Below are 22866 nucleotides of genomic sequence, written 5' to 3' on the forward strand. Positions count from 1 at the left end.
CCATTAATAGTCACTTGGAGCGCCGATGTTGTACAAGATGGCCGTCTACACTAACGTCCAATTGGTTCCCCACTTCCTTTTGGAAATCTAAAGACCATCCCTCCCGGAAGCTACAGCGGGCAGTGAAGGCGGGCAAGTTTGGTATACCTACCCAAAACCATTTCCACTGTATGGGTACTATCGAAACCGTGCACACATAGTAACGCAAGGTATATTGCTGAAGTAAAAAGTAGGAAAGAGTAGTCCTCTTGCCTCGGCCGGAGAGAATTGGAGTCCAGCTTTTTTTTTATCACATCGCTGTGGCTGAAATATTAATTTTTTTTTTTTACTCCTATCCCACTTCCCTGCCCGGGTTCGGACCACCCCAGGCTGGACTCCCTAAAGATATCTCCGACCCTCAGGACTTCAACATATCTTCTGATGCCTTCTGAATACAATTCTCAATCTAACCTCGCCTAGAACTATATCTTAAGCTTCAAATTGACTAGTGAATTGCATTCTTCTTAAACTCTCTTCCCTTACTTCATATCTTTCTGGCTGGCAAATTTTGTATTTTAGAAAAAAAAGATCTCGCCACCTTCGTTTAATACCTAGAATCTCAATCTCTACCTCAAGTTTTTTTAACAAAATATTGGATTTAAATCCATAAATTGTTTGCCATTAAATTTATTTATTACTCATTCATTACCATTTAGTGATTTAAAGTTTCTAAGCAAACAAGCTCTGAAAATGTACAGTTTACTGCAAAAAGGGAGGACGATCGGATTTGTCTTGTCCTCCAGGATGTGTCGACCTTTCTTTGATGGGAAAAGAAAATCCGAAACCAGTCAAAAGTTACAAAAATAAGGCCGTGACGGTTAAAATATTTGATATACAATATACAATATGTATGGGTCTGTATACTTTTGATTAATTTAATAATGTCTGGATAAAGAGAATTAGTTGATGGGGGGAAAAAAATACATTTTACAGCAATTACAGGACACCATCCCGACTGGCATGGAATGCATTAACATAAATGCTCTATGCCCTTAAATTTAAAAGTAACTTAATGTAAGTTGACGCTGCGAAAGTTGAATTCTAAAAAAAATCAGAAATCTCATTCAAATTTTCGGACTTACATCGTAATTTTTGAAAACACTTGTTTGCTCACAGTTTTTGGAAGGTTGAATAAATAAATGCTTTTTAATATTAATATTGTTATTTGAGGCGCCACGTTAGCCGAGCGGTTAGTGACGAGACCTGCGAAGCTAATATGTATTGTGGTACTGGGTTCGATTCCCGGTCTTAGGCCTTGCATTTTATTTAATGGTTATTAAAAGAAATTTACAGTAAATTACGTTTGCTAGTCGCCTCCATCCACGACACCTAATTGGTAGTTGGACGTAAAGCCCGCCTGAAAAAATAGGCAATTACTTTACTTGTTATTTGATTGTGAATTAATTTTTTTGCATTTAAGGCATCAACATCTGAGGTTATTGGTGCCCGGAGCTGTTTTCAGTAAACAGCCGGCCTCTGGACAGTATTCTCTCGAAATAGACCATACTGACTATTACCGGATGCTGTAAGAAGCTCCTAGGAATAGAAAATCTAAGAGGCCAGCAGCTGGACTAGAACTCTTCATCTCCGCTTTTTGGAACCCAGTATTCGCTGACCACTCAGCTAATCTCTTCCATAATTATTACTAATCATTTAAGGTGCGTCACCAACTGAGGTCTACTAGCGTCTAGTACAATATTTCAGACTCAAGCTATCTTAGAACCGATATTTGCATTGAGAATTTAAAATGGAAACTCTGCCCGATTATAATGCCTACTCTCACTATAAAAGCGTTAAAGACAAAGTGAAAATAAAATCATTAAAACACCTCCCCTTAATCATTCTAATTTTTCACAAACTTTCTCTCTTTCAAAACAAAAAAATGAAGAAGAAAATACCAACAGAGTGGAGAGAAAAACAAGAGTTAAAAAAGGAGAGGGGATAAACGTTATTTTAAATAAAGTCAATGACGTTTGAAAAGGCGATAAGTTAACCGAGACAAGCATCTGAATGGCTGGCGAGACTAGGAACGCTTTTGAAGGATTATTCTGCGTGCCACATTTAGAATTGGATTATGTGATTAGATGGAGGCGAACCAACGTTAGCCAAAACATTTCCCTAAAATACATTTACCAGACAAGAAAACTTCTATTTTCCACTTTGTATTTCTTTGGCAGCTTTTTTTATTTTTTAAATAGCTATTCTGTTTTCTTTTTAGACTTTAACTTTTAAATAATGGATTAACAGTTATAAAAATACCATGTTTTTATTTCATTGAAATAATATTTTGGGCGATTATTTCTCCAAAAAAAGCAAATTTTATTAATTTTTATGTTCTTTTTCACAACACTCATTATTTTCCGCGAGAAAGAAGGCTAAGTAAATCTTCGCTGGGCCCATTTAGCCATCTAACTTTACTACACTAGCCAAGGTAAGGCTTTAAATTTCAATCCTGGACTAGAACAACCTAAAATTCGCAGCAGGCCGAACACTCCGAACGTTTTGTTGAGGAAAAGCATTTACTTATTGTTTTTGTGGTCTTTTTTGCACATTAACCATTATTTTTTAAGAGGGCTGGTAAAAACCAACATATTGGTATGCACTGCTACTATTGGCTTCTAATGTCTTAATTTAACAATATATTGGCGGATAAAATCCAGCCCTATCTTTTCCAATATACAATTTGAGGAATAGTGCAGCTTCTTTCACTTCTTTCTTCATCATGACTGCCACTCTTCTACTACATTCTTCTTCGTGGCTTCCATCAGATGAGGATATCTTGAGCGCTACGTACTGGCTTATTCCTTCCTAGAACAATACAATAAAATCTGAATGTGACTTCGTTAATTGTTGTGCAGTTAGAGTGGCGAATATAGTTGTGTAGTGATGATAGTGTTTGCGTCAGTAAATAAGAACTAAGGTAGAAACTATGGAGTCTCTCTGCACCCTATATTTTTATTTTATTCCCGTTACGGGAAAGCAGCCTAAACTTTTCCTCTTATAATGTTTTCCAACCGAAAACCTGAACCTAATTCAGCCTTAAACCTTTTAAGACCCTAAAACGCAAGTGAGCTCTCTGTACATGATGATTAAAGATGCCTCCTTAAACCAAAGATGAGATCAAATCAGAAGTCTGATTTGAGAGGTCCGTGATAACCAGGGAATATTCCGAAATGCTATTAAGCATTTTCTATCGCTACAAGCCAATTTGTCGAAATGAACACAGTTACATTCCTGTGAAGCTGGGCAGGAATGTATCTAGACTCACTCATTGCAACTTCGGCACAAATAATGGAGAGACAGCGCCTAATTTGGCCAATCTATCTAACCTATTAATTTCTAGAAATCCACATTTGACCGGACACCCAGTCTAAAAGGCAATACTTCATATTTAATTTGAAATTTAAGTAATTATTATTTAATAAAAACTTAATTTGGTGAGAAATTGATCACTTCATCTGATTCTGTAATCAAAAAAGGAATGAGATTTTCAAACGTAAGTTTTCTTAGTAAATGCTTAATTTGATTTTCCGAAGTGTGAGTTTTGTTGTGACTAAAATCAATGCAGCATTCCGCTAATTTATCACCATGAGACCTACTATCTTGAGTTCTCATAATAATGCTCATGCTCAAATATTAGACAACATAATTTCTTCATTTAGCTTCTGGCCATTTACGAGGCAAAAGAGTAATTGAAAAAAGCTGAATTTGATTGGAAGTCGTATGGAAAGTCACAGAAATACTCATATTTTTAATATTGACTGGCTTTAAGGACCCATCCCAAAAGTACTTGTTTAGAAAATAGAGCAGATGATACATCGTTTTATTCTGGTGCCCTTTTCATGATAAATAATGAACCCACATAAAAATTCGAGTTTATTATTAAGACGAAATTCAGCATTCGGCAATCTTTTAAACTATACATAGGCTAAAGCCTGATGTTGGCCTGTCCTGATTGCAGGCTCTGCGATGTCCTACGCTTACGCCAAGGCATTCTCCCTTTTCATAACTGCGTATTAACTGCTTAATATTATAACCTTTTTCATAATATTTCACTTAAGTTGGCTTCTCCATGGTTCATCAATTCTGTCAGCATCTCATCTTGATGAGGAGGACTTGAATTTGCCAAAGTTATTTCTTCCTGCGAGCCTGTAAGTTCGCTGAACTTGATGGCAATAATTTAGTTTCTAGCATTGTGGTACTGGGTTCGATTCCCGGTCTTGGCCTTGGATTTTATTTAATGGTTAAATGAGAAATAGTAAAGTACGTTTGCTAGTCGCCTCCGTCCACGACACCTAGTAAATAGTAGTTGGACTTTAAGCCCCGCCTGAAAAAATAGGCGATTACTTTACTTTTAATTTAGTTTCTAAAGAATATCAATTGCAGAACGTTATTGCCAATCACTGACCTGTGGTTAGACTCTGAATTTGAATACGAAATCACTTACATTCTACTCACCCAATATATGGCTACAAACCGAATCAGAACCTCCTTAACAAACCTATCAAAATAGGAATCGAGTGATGTTGTACTAGCCACGTTTCTACTGTTTTACTTGTCACTGGCTTTGTAAGACAGAATTATAAAACAACTCAATCGAATCTCAAATTCCTAGTAAACATTTCTCCTTCAGCTTACTTGATTGTTCGCATAGAGATTTACCTATAAGAACTAAATCCTACTTTTAATTCCTGTTCTATTTGTATTTGTTAAAGATATCATAAAGAACTTTAAAAAGTATATGACAGACATACCACACTGCAGTTAGAGCTAAGATGACAATCTACCCTTTTGGCACATTAAACAAGGATTATAATGTATCTGTCTAGTTATTTGCTAACGTTCATTTCATCAATGATAATAGTAAATGACTTAAGATTCCTGGGTGTCTATTCTCCCCTCTTGTTTAATGAATTAATAGCTCGGCAATATAACGCCAGCTATAATTATATATGTATTAGAACGGCTTAATTCTTTCTTTAAGATTGTAACACATATTACCGTGGTTATCTTAATATCGTGCCTGATAAAACCTAGAATTAGTATTATAGGAGAACATTTCGGAAAAGATTGAGTTTTGAAGTTATTTATGGCCACAATTAGATTTGACGATAGGAGAGAAATTTGTCTTATTATTATTTAATTTTTTTTTACAACAATTTTACTTCTTGTTTTTTATCTGAGTTGAAATTTTCTGCCAGTTAGTTCTGCGCATTGGCTTTAAAGAAATCTATCTAGCTGAATAAGCAAAACCATGAAAGTGAATGTCAAACCATGCAAGCGAGGTCTCTGTAAAAAGTTGAGGTAATCGATATTTCGTCAATGATTTAAAATTGAATACTTAATCCCAAAAGCAATATCCGGGAATGAAACCATTTAAAAAACAAAGTCAGCGACTTATAATTAATTACTTATCTGGGCCTGTGTTGTTTGGATATTTTACGTTGTGTTAATTGTAGTTAGAGGTAATATTGCGGTAGTATCAAATTTCTAAAATTGAGTTTGCGCCCGAGATGTATTTTTTTTAGGTTAATCGAAAATTTAAAAAAAAAAAATATCCAGTGTGTCGTGTGAATGTGTGCGCACCGAATAACTCAAAATGAAAAATCGTAGAAAGCTTAAACTTTGGTATTCAGTTTCAAGGGCTTGAAGAATTCGCTCATGTCCATCCTCTTCTATTGATAGTAAGCGGTCCTAAGCATACGATTTAAAAATGGAACCGGTTGAGACAACTGCCCTAGACAAATACAAAAATAAAAGAAAAAATGAAGATGTTACTAAAAAAAATGATAACTGTCGCTAAATCTAAAATTCTTTTAAACATCGCTTAATATTGTAGGAAGTAAAAAGTGCTATGCTGCTGAGATTTCCGATTAAATTCATATCTGCGAATTTACTCCACCGAAAACATACTCACCTTTTGCGTTGAACCTAAACTTCATATGAAAAGAATTCTACAATCCAGAAGTATCAATATTGTAGTTATAAAAGTTTCACATTTAATTTTCGGTATCATCATAAATTATTTGAATTTGGGACAAATTTTATTAAATAAAAAATATTATTATTATTAAAATTAAACACGATTTTTTTGGTAAACATCTTCATCTAGCCATTTACTTTGGGAAGAAAGTAAAGATATGAACTTCTGCTATGCGAAGAATTGGCCAAAAGTTACACTGCTTCGAAATGGAAAGAATTGTCGTTTTTCATGAAACAAACATCTTCCCAGAAATTGCGAGTCGTTAGGACCAAAACCATTCGTCCATGCTTTGGGTATGTGATTCTGGCGTAAAGAAGGCGTCCAGCATCGTCTTCCTGGAAGTGAACTTTCTTAATAACTTCCAACAAATGTGTTTAGGTGGAGAGTTTGCCCTACGGCCATAATTAGGCTATTGCATTAAAGCATTAAGATTACATTGTCCATGCGAACAGTTTTTCTGTCGTTCTTATTCACTGGTATGAACAAGATATCAGTGGACAATCATCTTTACTGATACTGTAATTCCTCAATATAGAGTAGACGCTATATTAGATCCACCTTGTAAGGATTGACTGCCAATCTGCATTTATTGTTTTTTATTGGTTCTGACGGAACGTAAGTAGTGAATTGTTTTCTAATTTTTATGTTGAAGTTTATAAGCAATTGATTATTTTCGAATTTGCAAAATGTCTGCAAAATTGGTTTGAACCATTTATCAAATAAGTTAGGGAAATTAATGTTTCAACTTACTTCACGTTTTAGAAGGTATAGAAGGAATTTTCTATAAGAAGAAGTAATATAAAATATGATGGTGATGAGTGAAGATTTCCAAATCACAGAAATTTCTGTTCCTTCGTAAGTCACCTCTTTGCTTCATTCTTCAACAGGCTTTTCACCGAAATAGATGGAATATCCAAAGAAATCATCATAGCAGTAGAGTTGGTCGAATACTCTTATGACTGCCGAGATAATCTCCGTAGCAGCGCAAAGAAGAGATTAGCGCAATGGTCTTTCAAAACAGAAGTTCTAGTTTAATTAAAGACATACTGTTCCATAGCTCACTGCCTTTTGTATATATATATATATATTTTTCTGTAAAACGGCGACAGGACAGTGAGAAGCTCCAGGGCGCCAATGATCTTAAACTAAAAACAACTAGCGCAAAATCTTTGTAAATAACGAACATATTTTTTTTTTTTTTTTTTTTTTTTTTGGCGCATCAACAGCTGAGGTCATTAGCGCCCGGAGCTTTTTCCAGTGCACTGCCGGCCTCCGGACAGTGTTCTCTCGTTACAGACAACACTGTCCATCACCGGACAGTGAGCTGTAAGAAGCTCCTAGGAAGAGAGAATCTAAGGGTCAGCTGCTGGATTCGAACCCGGGACCTCCGCGTGGGAGTCCAGTATGCTAACCTCATAGCTAATCCCTTCCCTAATAACGAACATATTAAAAATAACTTTGTAAAACCAGTTTAGTGTAAAACTGCTAAAAGTGATTTGATTGTTTTGTTTCTTAATAACATTCTTTATTGATATTATTTTAGAATATCTGCTCAGACTGTAGCTTAATTAAATGCTCAAAATGGCCAAAAATCTTTTTCCAAAAAATTTAAATTAAAATAAAATGCGAATAAAATAAAATTTATGAATCCAAAAATTGAATTATCCAAAGAGAAGATTTAAGTTACTCTTTTATCTTTTATTTTCGCAAAAGAACTTGCCAAAATGTCACTTAAATAAAATATTTAGATTGTTTATGTTTTTAGTTTTTGAAGTTGCGGTGTAAATTTTGTACGTTTGTATGTGAAATGAATGTAGAATATGAAAAGAAAGGTTCCTTCGTCTATATGTCGGAGGTTTGTAGCCCTAAGTGTGAGCTGTAGCCCTAAAGTTTAGATTTGACACTTGTATAATCCGGGTAAAATGAGAGAAGGAAGATTTCAGGTAGGTAGTAGCGATATTTCAGTCTATGATTACCACAGCATCCCTTGTCTACTTTAGGAGAGAATGTGAAGATGTTTTTTTTTTAAATACTGGTCGCAGTCGGAGAGGATAACAATAAAACTAAAGGCACACACACAGATGGTGAGGGAGTGTAAGCGAGGAGTTTATGTGTAATAATTACCATAAAAGAAGATCTTTGTGTGTAGAAGTGGCTACTGGTCTTCCCCGTCGCACAGATTTATTTATATCTGATTTATAAACAGCGCTCCTGAGTTGCCTCTCCTTACTACACCATTCCTCCTGTGTATCTATCTCTCTCAAACAATACAATTCTCTCCCTCCTTCCTCTTAATCTTGCCTCCTACAAATCATTTAAAAGAAAATAAATAAAAACTAAAAATGTATTCAACACTGATATTCCATACCTGTTGCATTAATGGTAGTTTACTATATTAATCCAGTATCTAATTTAAAAAAAATACATAATATTTAGTTTCCCAATTTATAAGAAAATACAATTTAAAGATTCATTGAGACATTATAAATATAATAAAAATAATATTTTTTAGTAAACTCAAGTTCATGAGTGAAAACTATGGCTAGGTAATCACCATTAAACCCTGCGATTGCAGACTGACTGTGCCTCAGTGTTTGCAGAGTAATTCTGGAATCACAGAATTGTCTTCTTTTATTTGTTAAAATTCTAAATTAATAAGCCGGCCAGTTGACTTGTTAGAAGATACTGAAGAATCAAAAATACAGCCTTTGTAATGCACTGCAGCAAAATGTTATTCCTGTCATGAAACATTCCTTCAAGGTACTACTAGATGAAGAAAATAGTGTTCTAGAAGTAGCGCGAAAGCTGGATCTGTCGCCCCTGGACTACGAGAAGACTATTCGAGATCAAGCTGAAGGCAAGGGTTGGCGGTATGTAAGGTAAGTAAGGTTTAAAAGAAGCCTAATACAAAGAATCATCAAGGGTTCCTAAAATAAGTTACCAAATATTGACTCTAGCTGAACTTGGGAATTTATCTGGATAGTCTGAAAAGAAAAAGCGTCACAAGTGGAAAAAGGATAGATCAATGCTCATTTTTCTGGCAGAAATATGAAGGGAAAGTGTATCACTTTTGGAGGTGACGTATTAATTTTCCATAGTTTCTTTTAAAACAACGTAGGTCTTGTTTAATTTTTGCTTTTATCTCTCAACTTAAAAAAATAAAGAAAGAGATAGTTCTTAAAAATCTGTTAAATTTATGTTTTTAAACAAAACCATTATCTTTGCAAAACATAATAAACACACTGCTAAATAATTTCCATTTTTCACTTCACTTTAAAGTTCTAAGCCGTAAGCGTAAATGAAATTACATCAATTTACATTAACAAAAAGCAACAAATCACTTAAATTAGATTCGACGAACGAACTTTCCGTCTGTTAAATTCAGTGAGGTTTTTCCAATTCAGAATGCCTGCATGATAAAGTCGAAGAGCGCCTCGCTTAATCGAATGCTTTCATTTTTTTCTTATGATATTCTAGTTGTTCTTTTTTCCGCTCGTTTTTCAGAGCCTTTATTTTACATCCTTTTGTTCGTTGTTGCGATATGGATCAGCCTCTTTCACTACAACTATTCTTGCCGTTTATACATTCAGAAAAACACTACACTGCCGTAGCATCCAGTAACGCATTCATTTGCTTGTAGAAATATCTTCCTAGTTGAGACAAAACTGTTCGATACATTGTCAGCGACAGGCGTAAAGTTGTTGAACACTTAGAGACAAGGACCACAAAGCTAAGATGTATTTTAACAGTGGGTTCAGCAATCAGTTTTTTTGGACAACTCCATCAATCATATGACAGGACTTATTAGGTTTCCATTCCACTGTTTCATTCTTCAATCGTGAACTCACAACTTTACTGATGACCAATTTTCTTCAATTTGCAGAGATGGTTACTCCAATTAATCAGCTCCAATAACCGGATTGTTCTCCCCCTCAACTATTAAATTCTAGAGAAGAAAATATAATGAAACAGCTTTCTATTATATTTAGGAATATAATAGTTAGGAAACAAACAAATAGAAGTAGCTAAATGTAATAAGTCTCATTAGATTTCAATTTGCTCCAGCCCAGTTTGTTCATTTCGAGGATGTTCTGCTATCTAGCGGATTTTATTGTAAACATCAGGGCTTTTTAAGTTTGCTATCGGGCATTCGTATTAAGTATTTAATTAAGTATACAACCAATAAACTTCAATAACCCGAAAATCGTAAAAACTTTTCTGATGTCCAATTTTCTTTAATTTGCAGCATGGTTTACTGCAATTAATCAGCACCAGTCCCAAAAGTTTTGTGCTGCTTGCTTGCTGCCTTTTATCTCTCTCATTATTGTAGTAGTTATTGCATTTTTATAGATATTGCCATTTCATTCAATAAATTCAAATTTCAATAAATGACTTTTCAAAACAAATTAATGAATAAGGAATTGAACAATACATATTTTTAATCTATCAGCTCAGTCTGTACTAACTCTAAGTAGTCCACGGTTAATCATACAATATATCAATGTTAAAAAATAAAGATAAATACAAGCTTTACGCTATTTCCAAATTTATGTTTAGATACTATATTATGGAATTAATAGTTACGAATTGTTCTCCCATTTAACAATAAAATTCTAGAGAAGAATTCAGCCCAGTATGTTTATTTCGAGGATGTTCTGCCATCTAGCGGATTTTTAAGTAAACATTTGAGTGCTTTTTAAGTTTGCTATTGGGCGTTTGTATTAAATATTTAATTAAGTGTTCAACCATTACAAAGTTTAATTTGTAACATTATGTTTTTAAGTAACTTTTAGGTAATTACAATTTTATACAACTTTTCATGAAAGTTATGCAATTTTATTCAAAGGCAAAACTTAGATATGTGAGACGAAAGAGTTTCTACTATAAAAGATGTCATAACATTGTATAGTACTACTAAAATATGATGGTATTCTAGCCGAAACGTTTGATAATATTTGAATTTTATGTAAATTACATAGTATGTACAAAAGATAGTTAACCTCTTCTCATCAAAAATCTGTCTACTAAGGAATTAAAGAATAGCTTTCTACTTTTCCTAAAGGAATCGTTTTTAAACATTTTTTTTTTTCTCATATAGGACAATTTCGAGAGTTCAAGACAAAAAGATTTCCAAAGAGAAAGTAACGCTTCATGTGTTATGTGCCTATAATTTGGCGATTAATCTCCAAAAAGCTACATTTTTAATAATAATTTTAAATCTCTTTAAAACCTGACACTGGACACCTCGCTATAAAGAAAGTAAGATAGGCCAACCCTAATTCTCAGATAGCTCTATCCTCTAATTAAACGATGGACTTCTCTGTAACCTCATTGTTCTGGATTCTTGCGTACATCTATACTACTATTGACCTTCGATATAAACAGGTTCAGCTAATGTTGTGGAAATCTGGGATAGATTTTCCTTAATACACAAATGTAAGTTTGTTTAAATAAACCAAAATAAGAAATTTCGGAAATATAGGATAGCTGTAACATTTAAATCTGTATTTTCTTTTGGTCTTATGAAATTTAGAATTTTAAAGGAAAGAAGTTTATTAAAAAAGCAAAGTTCAGGTAACAATTTCTTATCCATTTATTTTGCATTTAAACCTAGTTTTAGTCATTATATGGTAACAGAGGACTAGAAACAAATATTCTAAAACTATCATCCTTATTTATATAAAAAGTAAATAATGGTAACTGTAGTAATTTCAGACAATAAAATTAAGTATATCAAATTTAAATAAAATATAATTATTCTGAGACAGTTATGAAATTTTTGTTTTATCTAAACTCTAAACTTCTATTTTGCAGGCAGCACATATGTAAAAATAATTAATTTATATTTTGGCATAATTAGGAACATTTGGCTTTTGACTTTTCTCAACATTGTTGCTTTTTTCAATCCTTAATTGTAGATCTAAAAAAAAATTTATATTATTATCAAGAAATAATCTTATATACAAAAAAACATTAATAATACATTAATAATGAACATTAATTACCGAACAACATTCTCAATTATCTTCTCAACATCTGCCCAATCCAAGAAACATAATCAGATATTCTTGTATAGAGACCTGGCAACCTGGGTCTGGCACACCCAATACCGGTGGACACTATGCCCACAACCATGGTACGTTCTCCTTCTCCAACCATTAACGGACCACCACTGTCGGCCTAAAAATTATGTTTGGTAATATATTAATCACTTAGAGGAGAGAGAATACATCAATATTCAAAAAAACTGTAATTGGCAAAATAAAAACAATTCAAAATTTTATTTCTATAATTGGGGATTTGAAGATAGATTAACAAAAACTGAAGCTCTTTTGTAAAAATTTATAAGCATTTGAACTCCAACATCTTCCGAAAAAATGAATAGCAGAAGTATTGAACAAAACTATCTTTTTTTCTACAAATTAAAATTTAGTTGGGATTGAGTTTTGACTGATTAAAAGTTGTATAAGGGTTGATATAAACTGGTTCTGATAAATTACTTTACTTTCTTTCGGATTAGTATAGATGGAAATCATATGAAATCAAAATTAGGAATAATAAAAGTAGCGACCGATGGAGTTACCCTTAGTTGGACACTCCCTCATTACGCGTCGGTGTACACGGCAGAGACGTATGCACTTTGCCAGGCCCTAAAGCTAATAAAAGATAATCATTATAATAAATTGTTGGTATTGACAGATTCGTTAAGTGCGATAATGGCTCTCCGGGATCAATTCTCGACGGACCCAATGGTCATCAACATCTTTAAACTAATTTTTGAACTTCGTGCACGTGGCCAAGGGGTAACATTCGTCTGGGTGCCAGGGCACATAGGTGTGTCCGGCAATTAAAGAGCAGACCAGGCCGCTAAAGAAGCTGCCTCTACTACCTCTGAAGATATAATCCCTGTACGTCCCACTGATTTACAAGCCTATTTGAAACTTATTATAAATTTTCTGTACTAATAGAAAGTGGCAAGTTCAGTGGGACAACTTTAATGAAAAACTAAAAGAGATAAGGCCACGTGTGCTCAATACTAGAGTCGAGAATTACCCGCGGCATGAATCAGTGATTCTAACAAGGCTAAGGATTGGTCATACACGTCTGACACATGGGTACCTCCTCATTGCCGAAAGAAGGCCGAGGTGCCCGCGATGCCGAGAAAGGCTGACAGTGTCACACGTGTTGGAAGGGTGTCAGGCACTGCGAACACAGAGAGAAACAGCAGGCCTGCCACATAACAAGCGCGTTATCCTTCAGGAGGGTTCTCCTTACATCAGGAGGCTATTTACGTTTCTAAAACATATCAATTTATATTTTAAAATTTAGGTTAGCAATTAGGTTAATTTATAGGTTAGTCCTTTTAAAGGGGAAAGGAATATCGAGTACTTTCCCCTAGTGTGAATGCTTTGGATGAGTGTATTGTATATAGGTGAGAATGTATTTATTAGTATGAATGTATTTATTGGTACGAATGTATTTATTGGCGTGAATGTATTTATTAGTTTGAATGTATTTATTGGCGTGAATGTATTTAGTGGCATGAACGTATTTATTGGCGAGAAAGTCGTATGTCTGTTTAGGTTAGGTTTTTTATCTCGGGGTTGAAAGAAATTTTATATGAGTATTTCAACCCCATTAGGTTAATTATATTTAGTTCTAGTTTATTTTAGGATGTGCAGGAATATTAGTTCAAAGTACTGCACATCCAACTGCTAGTAGAGTAAATACCCTCCTCGGATTTAGTATTCAGTAAAGCCCAAGCAAATAGTAAACCTAGAAATTATAATACTTTTGGTTTTGCCTACAATAAATATAATAGAAAACATTTAAAATTATTAATTCAGATTTAGATATGTAGTATAAACGTTAGTTTAATTAAGGGATGTCACAATTATATTCCACACTCCCCCTCGTCGACAAGGTCGATGAAATAAGAGGGGATGTGTGGAGACAATTTTGCAGACCCAGGCTCCACCCTACCTTGTTAAGCAAGGTGTAGTGATTGGAAGCTATGGGTCTGCACATGTGTCATCCCAGCTCGTGTAGTATAAGGAAATAAGAAGAACTATGATAGTGGGCGCTAATGACCAAGATGTCGATGCGCCGAAAAAAAAAATAAAATAAAATAAAAGTAGCGAAATAATTTGTTTTAAAATGGGATTCAGAATTAGCTCTAAAGAGTAAAGTTGCCCTGTTTGCCACTTATTCTTAAACTCAGAACTTCATTTTCTGGTCTACTCAGGGAGGTTCACTCATAACTAAAACATTTTTTAACTCTTCTGGCTTAACTGGATCGCAACTTTGTCGATCAAGTCAGAGTTTAAATAGTATTTATTTTGAAATAACCAACAAACTCAACTCACCCAACAAGTATCTCTGCCACCTTTTTCAAAACCTGCGCACATTTGTGAATCCAGTATCTTCACTTTCTTTCCTTGTGATCTGTACCAGTCTTTACATCTATCATTGCCAACTACTTCCAGAAACACTTTCTGTAGTACATTTGCTCGACCACCTTAAATTTTTATTCATTAGCTTCTAATATTGTAAACTAAATACAATCCTAGATTAAAAGAAATCACAAAGTTAAAGTTATATAGATTGTGAAGTAAGTTACCTCTTCCTGTTTTTTCACTGGTCCAGCCCCAGCCTGCTGCAATCGCCCTTTCGTCCGAATAAGTTTCAGTAACGCCTGTCGGTAAGCACGCTGGACGAACTGAATCTGACCAAGACAGTGTTCCATCGAGTTCTAGCAGAGCAATGTCATTGACGTACCTGGAGACGAGAAATTATAATGTAAGAACGCTGGTTTTTTTTTTTTTCTTTATTTTTAAATATTATTATGTTAAACTTCCAGTAGCCTGTGATTGCCAAGTAAGACCCTCCAAGAAAACCTCACAATAATTTTTTTTATTACTTTATTTTAGGTCAAACATAATATTTTCCAAGTTTAAAATTGAGAAAGACAATATATTGCCCTGGTTAGAATCAAGTTCATAACATCCAATCTATTTTTTTTAACTAGTAATCATTATCAATTCCTCCCATTCAATACTTTAATTCATTATTGTTAAGTCAATTTTTGGAAATGCTAGTGAAATAACAAAGTATATTACTTAATTTAATGGAAGTAACTACATAAGATAATAGTGCATATTCCGATCATAAAACATAAGTTAACAGATTGGCCAAAAGCACTTTGAAGAACTACTGCCGACGATTTTTAACGATTTCGCTTACTTTCATAATGTCTGGGCGAATGAGTCGCCTTGCTCCCTAGTGTCACTACTTTATTAGTTTATTGTACTGCTACCTGGCAATTTTTAGCCGGATTTGTTGGTCTTGAAGCCCCGGTATCCTTTATGAAATGAGAGTTGGCTCAATGTTCAAAGAGCATTTTGGATTGCCTACGTTCCTTCCCTCTTTTTGGTGGAACCACCCTTTAATACCAATCTACAATCTACTTTCATAATGTTCATATGTTCAATGTTTCATAATTACTTTACTTTCTTTCGGATTAGTATAGATGGAAATCATATGAAATCAAAATTAGGAATAATAAAAGTAGCGAAATAATTTGTTTTAAAATGGGATTCAGAATTAGCTCTAAAGAGTAAAGTTGCCCTGTTTGCCACTTATTCTTAAACTCAGAACTTCATTTTCTGGTCTACATAACTTTATGAGTGATTAATACAAAAAACTCACCTAGAACAAATATAATCTGGATGCACTAAAAGATTGGCTACTGGAATATTTCTTCCTCTTGATTCCCTGAGATCATGGCCTCCTACTGTTACTTTTAGTTCTGCTGCCCCAAGAACATCATTACCCCTACAACACATAAAAATAAATATAACAAATAAAAATGATTAATAAAGATATATCGATCACATCAGAAACAAGAGATAAGTTTTATGCAACAATAATAATACGTAGTCAAAGAAAAATGATTATTTTCTTTATTTTATGGATTTTGATGAGATTTTAATGATCATTCAAACTAGTAGAATTCAAAGTCTGGAAGAATACACACTTAAACCAAGAAATCTTGAAGGTAAGCGAACGGCCAAATCGACCGATGATCATGAAATAAAACAAGATTTGAAGAGAACATCACTAAATTTGTGTAACATTACAATATCTTTTTAAGATGTTGAATGTCCGGTTAGACGAAGCAATATAGAGCTTACAGAAAATAGTAAACACTGCTGTGATCTTCTTACAGGGACCCAGGAACATATATTATATGCCAGGGGATTCTAAAAGCTGCTCACCAAACCATTTGTGAACGTTAAAAAACCAAATTTTAATTTTTTTTACTTTAAGTAATTTTTTTAAAAATTATTCTAAAATTATTATTGTGTTATTACCGTTCAATATTCTGCACAACGATACTTCTATTCTGCATTCTAAGTAACTTTTACATTTTTAGCGAATCGTTACTCAGATAGACACGCGTTCATTTACACAACAACGGTACTGGCAATGTAAGCATCAGTTCAAATCAGTGAGATTAAAACTAGAAAGTACCATAGAAAAGAATAACAATGTTATTGGACGAGATCAGCGAAGTGGTAAGTACAGTGAACTTCCACTTGATCTCGGCTTCGAGTTCATCTACCAGCCTTTATATTTATTGCTTCTAGGAAAGTCTTTCAGCAGACTGTCCGGTTATGGGCAGTGATGTCTGTAACAAGAGAACACAGTAATTTTACGAAACTGTGCATTGGGCAAACAACAGATAAATGGAAAGCATCTTATAATTTGTGTTGTTCACAAAAATTTTAACATTTATTCCGTGCATGTATCTTTTGGACGCAATCTCAATAAATCATTTATTTTTCTTCAACATCTGGGCAATAATTTTTTGAGACCGCGAAAGACTGCCAAATATCAATGTACTTTTTAGGACATCAAGCAACAATGTTGACTATAATCGCTGAAAATCTAATTCTTAAGTAACTAAACAGAAAATCTCTTTAACAATGACAAACTCAAAGTTTTAATAAATCCCAGATTTTTTTTTTTTTTGGTGCGTTTACCACTTGATTAGTATTATCTTCCTCATTTCCTCATATGCATTAACTCAGAATATCTCAGATAAACAGTTTCAATGATAGTTTGAGAGAGCATAAGAAACCAAATGAACGAGAGAGAGATAGAAGAATGCAGTCAGTGAAAGGATAGGAACTGGGGCAACTGTCTGAATGAGGTGGTTGCCTTGATGATCAGTTGGTACTCTACTAAACAGACAGAAAACAAAAGCGACAGCGTACTAAACGAATGCTAATGAATTTCGCTTTTAAAAGTAACCTAGGTCTACAGTTAAACCGACCTTGTGTTCAACTCAACATGTCACCTACATTCTATATGCTAACTGGAGATAGGAAGATTTGCCAACTTATGATTTCATTAATTTGGTAACCACAAATCCAAGAAACATGCCCAAAATTATCACATCAAGGAACATAAATAACTATTTATAAATAAATAACTAACTTCAGAGCTAATGTGCAAAAAAGTGAAATTTTAATTAACCAGTGTAAACCCTGGAGATGTCCTAGGTCCTACGTCGAAAGCTTAGTAAAGATAAATGAAATTAGTATGATGGAAATGGACAATAATGTTTCTTCTTTTTTGAATAAAAAAAATAAAGTATAGTGAAAAAGAGAATGAAAATACATTTTGTTACATTTAAATTATATCAAACATCAATTAATATTCTACAAATAATTCCATCTCAATAAATCATCCAATTATTTCTACATTTTGGTTAAAATAAATAACAAAAGTTAAAGGTCAGATTGTAAGAAGTAGAATACAAGAGCAGTAGTTTGTTAAGTGACCTAGTTAACAAACACCCAAGTCGGTCTAATTTGTTTACAACTTGATCTGTTCTTGATTATAATCGCCGGCACATACCTACTGCTAACCCGTTATGTAATTTTTGTTAACTACAATTCGCGCAAATATTATCTCTTCAGTTAAAGCTTAAGGTGACCGATTGTCATGGTTCTAATAATTTAAAAAATGGACTGGATAATACAATATTGGCCACTTATTTTTATGAATCAACTAAAAACAATAGTACAATCTACGGCAATATTAGCGATCTATTATTAGTCCTAATCGGAATTAGTATCTTTTTCCATTCCTGAGAAAGAGGTTCTATTTTATTTTTTAATGACTTCAGCATTGCACGTTGGAAGCAAAGAAGTTCAGTTTTTTAAAGAGCAACAATTATGGTTGTTATAGCATTGTTTTAACTTGAATAATTCATTGCTTAATTAGATCAAGCAGATGTTACATTTAAGTATTGTTTTAATCAACATTTTTGTTCAGTTTAGTTATTTGGTCATAATTCATGACTTTTGTTTATTTTGCCTCAATATCAAGTACACAACTTAACAGTGGTCTTATAAAACGTTATTCATAAAAAATAAAAGATCGAACAAAATAAAATAAAATCATTTTTTTGTAGTTGTATAAGGGCAGTATTAATTTGGGAGGTTTCTTATACATTAGCATTCCTCATAATCCAACCTCAGAAGCAAAATCTTCCCTCTTTTTTAATACTATCGCAGAAAACGGCTTAAAAAAAATGTCAGTAAATGAGCATTAGGATTGGAGGCGACGACCTCTAGTTTATGGACAACCTGGTCAAAGTTGCTTCCTATACAGACAATTTTAGCCTTGAATTTTCAAGTTGAAAGTCTGTTAGTATACCATAGGCAACTTCATCCCAGTTTCGGTCCTGATATCCAGGCGCCTCTCTGATCGAATAGCTCGAAAACATCCGATACAACAAGATTAAAAAATATTACCATGCCAATTGTAATGATCAAAAACTTGAGCTGTTATTGGTAAAGAGGTTACTGAGGAAATTTCCAAAAATCAAGTAATTTAATGTGTATTTAAAGAAAATTTAAAAAAACAAAAAACAGTAGGAAGAGAATACAGATGAATGCGTTTTAGGATGAATCATAATAAAAATGCAAAAGAGCCGACCTTGTACACTGTGACATACTTCGATTGGCCAGCTATTGTTTTCACTCTACTATAAAGTATATATGGGTCAAGTTCCTCCAAACAACAAAAAATTAACAGTCAACCTTTTGACCTTATACCAAATTAACACCGGCGGCTATTTTTATCACGTTTATTTGTGTGCGTTTTATTTCAATTAATCAACGTATCTTATTTATCTGTCCTTCTAAGCATCGTTATCGAATTGTAATAATGACACAAACATAAGAGGAAAGAATTTTCGTATCTCACTTAAAAAAAAAAATTCTTTTCAAGATGAAAAAGTGACAAATTTCATTAAATATATTTTTTCTTTTTATTTTTATAGATAAAACATTAAACATTAATTTACTACAAAAGGCTTGTGTAAGTCAATTCCTTCTATCTTTGAATTTTCTCGCACAGAGGACCTAACCAAATTTACAAATAGTTCAGCTGGTTCAATTGGTTCTGTTTGTATTGCTGCTGTAACCCCTATCTTTCTACAGAAAAAGAATTAATTCCTACACTCAACTAATTGTTGAACAGAGTGTTCCAACCTAACGAGAGTCCAAATTATTTTTCCCAAGTACATGATATTTTAAAAAGCTTTAAAATAAGGTAGAAAAGAAGAGATAAGTAGTTAAACAGGGTAATGCCCTATGAGGCAGGGAAGATAAACAAATGGACTATAAAGAATATTAAACTTAAAACCATTTTTAATAGAATAAAATTTCGAAGGCTAGTAGTACATTGAAAGAGACTGCGTTAAACTTATTCTTCAGGGCTGGCCTATAAAACCGAAAGACTAAAACTCTTTAGAACAAAAAGTGGAGAAGTCAAATTTAAAAATCTATGGCCTACACAAAAGAAAACATTTTTTCAAAGGCACCTAAATTCCAATTTTTAGATAGTCAAGTACTCCTCATCTTTTTAATAGCGCGAATATACAAGTGAATTCAGTTTGAAGGTGTTTGTACAAACGGTTTTGTTTGTATTGCAGCTGCAACCCCTATCTTTCTACAGAAAAAGAATTAATTCCAATTTTGAATACCCATTTCTTACTATCATTCATATTCTTCTGACTAAATATAAACCCATTTTCAAGAATTCTCTCAGAAAAACTTTTACATTTCCTAAAGCTAAAAATGTGCTATAACTGTAAGAAGCTTCTAGGAAGAGAAAATCTAAGGGTCAGCTGCTGGATTCTTATGATTATTATTATTATTATGGTTACTTCAACGCTACATTCTCATTTTTTAGACGGAACGTTTACCAAAAAGGCTTGGATACTACCCTGCTTTTTTCAAAAATAAATAAATGCGGAATTCTCTAAAAAAATAAGAGAATTACCAAAACAAATTCAATTGATATCAACTTACGTGCATAAACAATGAGCAGCAGTTAGTACCCATTTATTATTGAGTAGTGTACCTCCACAGAAATGACCACCACGTCTTGTAATAGAAACAATCCAAGGGAATTCTCCAGGAGTAGCATCAGTACCGCCAATTATACGTCCTGTACGTCCACTGCGACCACAAGCTACATCTGCGACTGCAAAATAATATGCACTTAATGAAAGTTGTTTATGTAATGAACGCCAAGAAATCGAGGAAATGTAGTATAATAGAATATTAGATAACCGGAGACTGATATTAAGGTATTTACAAATAAGTTCAGGTTGACGGATTCTAAAATGAATAATTTGTCAATAAAATTGTTTGCGTAAATTTAAAAAGTATTGGAATCATTTCAATAAAGTTTTAGTTTAAAGCATATGCATTTATATTTTCAACTGTCGTTGTTGCAGACTTATTCACTGTAATGTCGAAGAATAAAATGGTATTCAGAGATTCTGGAACCTCTTTAACCATGATAAAGTAGTTCATACATTTATACTAAATAGCTTGTCAGCTGGTTTCTGTTTTTAAAACAATGAAAAATGAATTTGATTTAAGTTCAGTTCGAATTTCGATATTTAAAATGTTTTCAGTATTTAAGAGAAGACAAGAACAAAATAAAATTTAAAATAGCAATTTATCCGTCACAACACTTTGAGAGGTGAAGTGAAAGATCATTCAGAAGAAAAAAGCAATTCATGTGAATCACGTTAGTAAGAGAATAAATAAATTTACTGCTTTATTATTAAAATATTTTAAGAGAATTAAATTTTCTTGTTTAACGTTGAGAATAAATAAATATAGCAGTTTAATTAAAGCTTTTAATTTTAAAAAATAGCAGCTATCAAATTAATAACTCTGTTCAAAAGTCATCTGAAAAAGAAATGTGAAAGCTGTTATTTATACGGTTTTCTTTTGAACTTCTATTTAGCCGTGTTTGATGCCTATCTAAGAACAATATTTTGGATATTTTTAAAAATATCCTTAATATTAGAGTTATTACTTTTTATTTAAAGGAGGAAAAATTAAGTTAAAGATAAACGGCGTTATTTTTATGTATATTTGTATAAAATTGAGAAGATTTTTGTCCAACTAATTTTTAAATTTGATAACAAGCACTTAACAATTCATACGTCTTACTTACAATTAGTAACTTGAGCATCTACATGGCACTTAAAGAAAAAACTAAGTAAGATAAATATAAGTTTGGTGAAACTAATCATAGTAGATTATGATATATGGAGAGGAGAATTGCATATAGTCTGTCAACTGTAGTAGATGTAGTATATATACCCGAGAGAACGAGGTAAAGCTTGCGAGGACTAAGTCAAGGGCAGGCCAGTTGAGGCCCTGGATCGCGCGGAGGAAGTGACAATACTACATTAATATAGGTGAATTGCATACCACTGTTCTGTTTAAATGACATCCCCTGCCAACCAGTGTTACTAAAAATAACATCAAGTATTTTGATAGTTTTCACATTTTCCTTATTTGGTTACGAGTTTAAAGCGAAAACCATAATCCCTTGTTTCAATGTGGGGCGTTCAGGACTTGAGAGTTGGTAGAACATCTTCTGTATCTGCCTATACCAATTTTGGCATTACACAACTTATCTGAAAGAAACTAAAGACTAAAAGAATTATTAATTTTAGTCTCATTCAATTACAATATAATTTAATTAAGTATTATTTCTTGCTGATTAACTTGGAATATGTTAAGGCAATACTTCCATGTTTATTTTTTAAATATTTATCATAGGTATAACACTTATTAGTGGTTTGCTTTTGCAGCAGGAAAAAAACTCCATTCACTATTTGACCATTTTAGAAAATTATTTACTAAATCCTTTGCCTGAACCTTTCGTCTAACAATCTCTTGATTGTTTGATTTTTTTAAATTTTATTTTATCTTACCCCGGCGGAAGGCATACAAACCATTTCCTACCTGGCAGCCCAATAAAGTATAGAATTTTGTTTTCCACTTAGAGGAATGTCTCATCAACTTGTGTGCAAGGCTTGTGGACATACTTCAAGGTGTCCAGCGTCCACTCTCTTCGTCTAGTGTCTTCACTCTCACAAAGGGGGCTGTAAGGGGTTCTCTTTATCCCGATCCTGTGTAGATAGGCATGCTGATAATCATGTACCATCTGCAGCCTAAAATTTGCCTCTAACTCGGGGGCAAGTCTGGTGGAACTCTTGTGGTTAGTACGGATTCCCAATTTTTTTTCCTTCTGCTTCTCTCGTTCCTCTTTGAAAAACAATTTCCTGGCAATTTTGCTCTAACCCATACTTAACCTGCTGGTAAGTAATTAGATCATCTGGTGGTGATGGCTTACATCCATCCTTTGCCAGTCTGACCACCAATTGATTCCCCGCTGTTCCACAGTGGCCGGATATCCACTGGTATGCAATCTCCTAGACTGTCCTAAGTAAC

The 22866-nt window shown here is 33.4% G+C and overlaps 1 protein-coding gene across 2 annotated transcripts; it reads right to left on the reverse strand.

Annotated features, from left to right (window-relative positions):
• Nucleotides 1-11599: 11599 nt before the first annotated feature.
• LOC141456479 (trypsin-1-like) lies at nucleotides 11600-22866 on the reverse strand. 2 transcript variants are annotated; one of them, XM_074132510.1, is made up of 7 exons: nucleotides 21838-22866; nucleotides 20413-20587; nucleotides 15731-15856; nucleotides 14643-14800; nucleotides 14389-14540; nucleotides 12028-12202; nucleotides 11600-11942 (listed from the first exon to the last, which is right to left on the reverse strand). In XM_074132510.1, the coding sequence occupies exons 1-6, from the start codon at nucleotides 21857-21859 to the stop codon at nucleotides 12044-12046; spliced, it is 792 nt and encodes a 263-aa protein (XP_073988611.1). In that variant the 5' UTR covers nucleotides 21860-22866; the 3' UTR covers nucleotides 11600-11942; nucleotides 12028-12043. The 2 variants fall into 2 exon arrangements, with proteins under 2 accessions (XP_073988611.1, XP_073988610.1); XM_074132509.1 differs by lacking the exon at nucleotides 21838-22866 and adding an exon at nucleotides 21578-21816.

The sequence above is a fragment of the Rhodnius prolixus genome, unplaced genomic scaffold (genome assembly GCF_049639745.1).
Source record: "Rhodnius prolixus isolate KJV_2025 unplaced genomic scaffold, Rpr scaffold_4, whole genome shotgun sequence".
Lineage (NCBI taxonomy): Eukaryota > Metazoa > Arthropoda > Insecta > Hemiptera > Reduviidae > Rhodnius > Rhodnius prolixus.

Coding starts and splice junctions, on each gene's coding strand:
- LOC141456479 (XM_074132509.1), bottom strand. CDS start 21,656: ATGATTAGTTTCACCAAACTTATATTTATCTTACTTAGTTTTTTCTTT. Junction 20,588..21,577: donor AGATGCTCAAGTTACTAATT/GTAAGTAAGACG, acceptor ATTATTTTGCAG/TCGCAGATGTAGCTTGTGGT. Junction 14,541..14,642: donor CAGTGAAAAAACAGGAAGAG/GTAACTTACTTC, acceptor TAAAAATTTAAG/GTGGTCGAGCAAATGTACTA.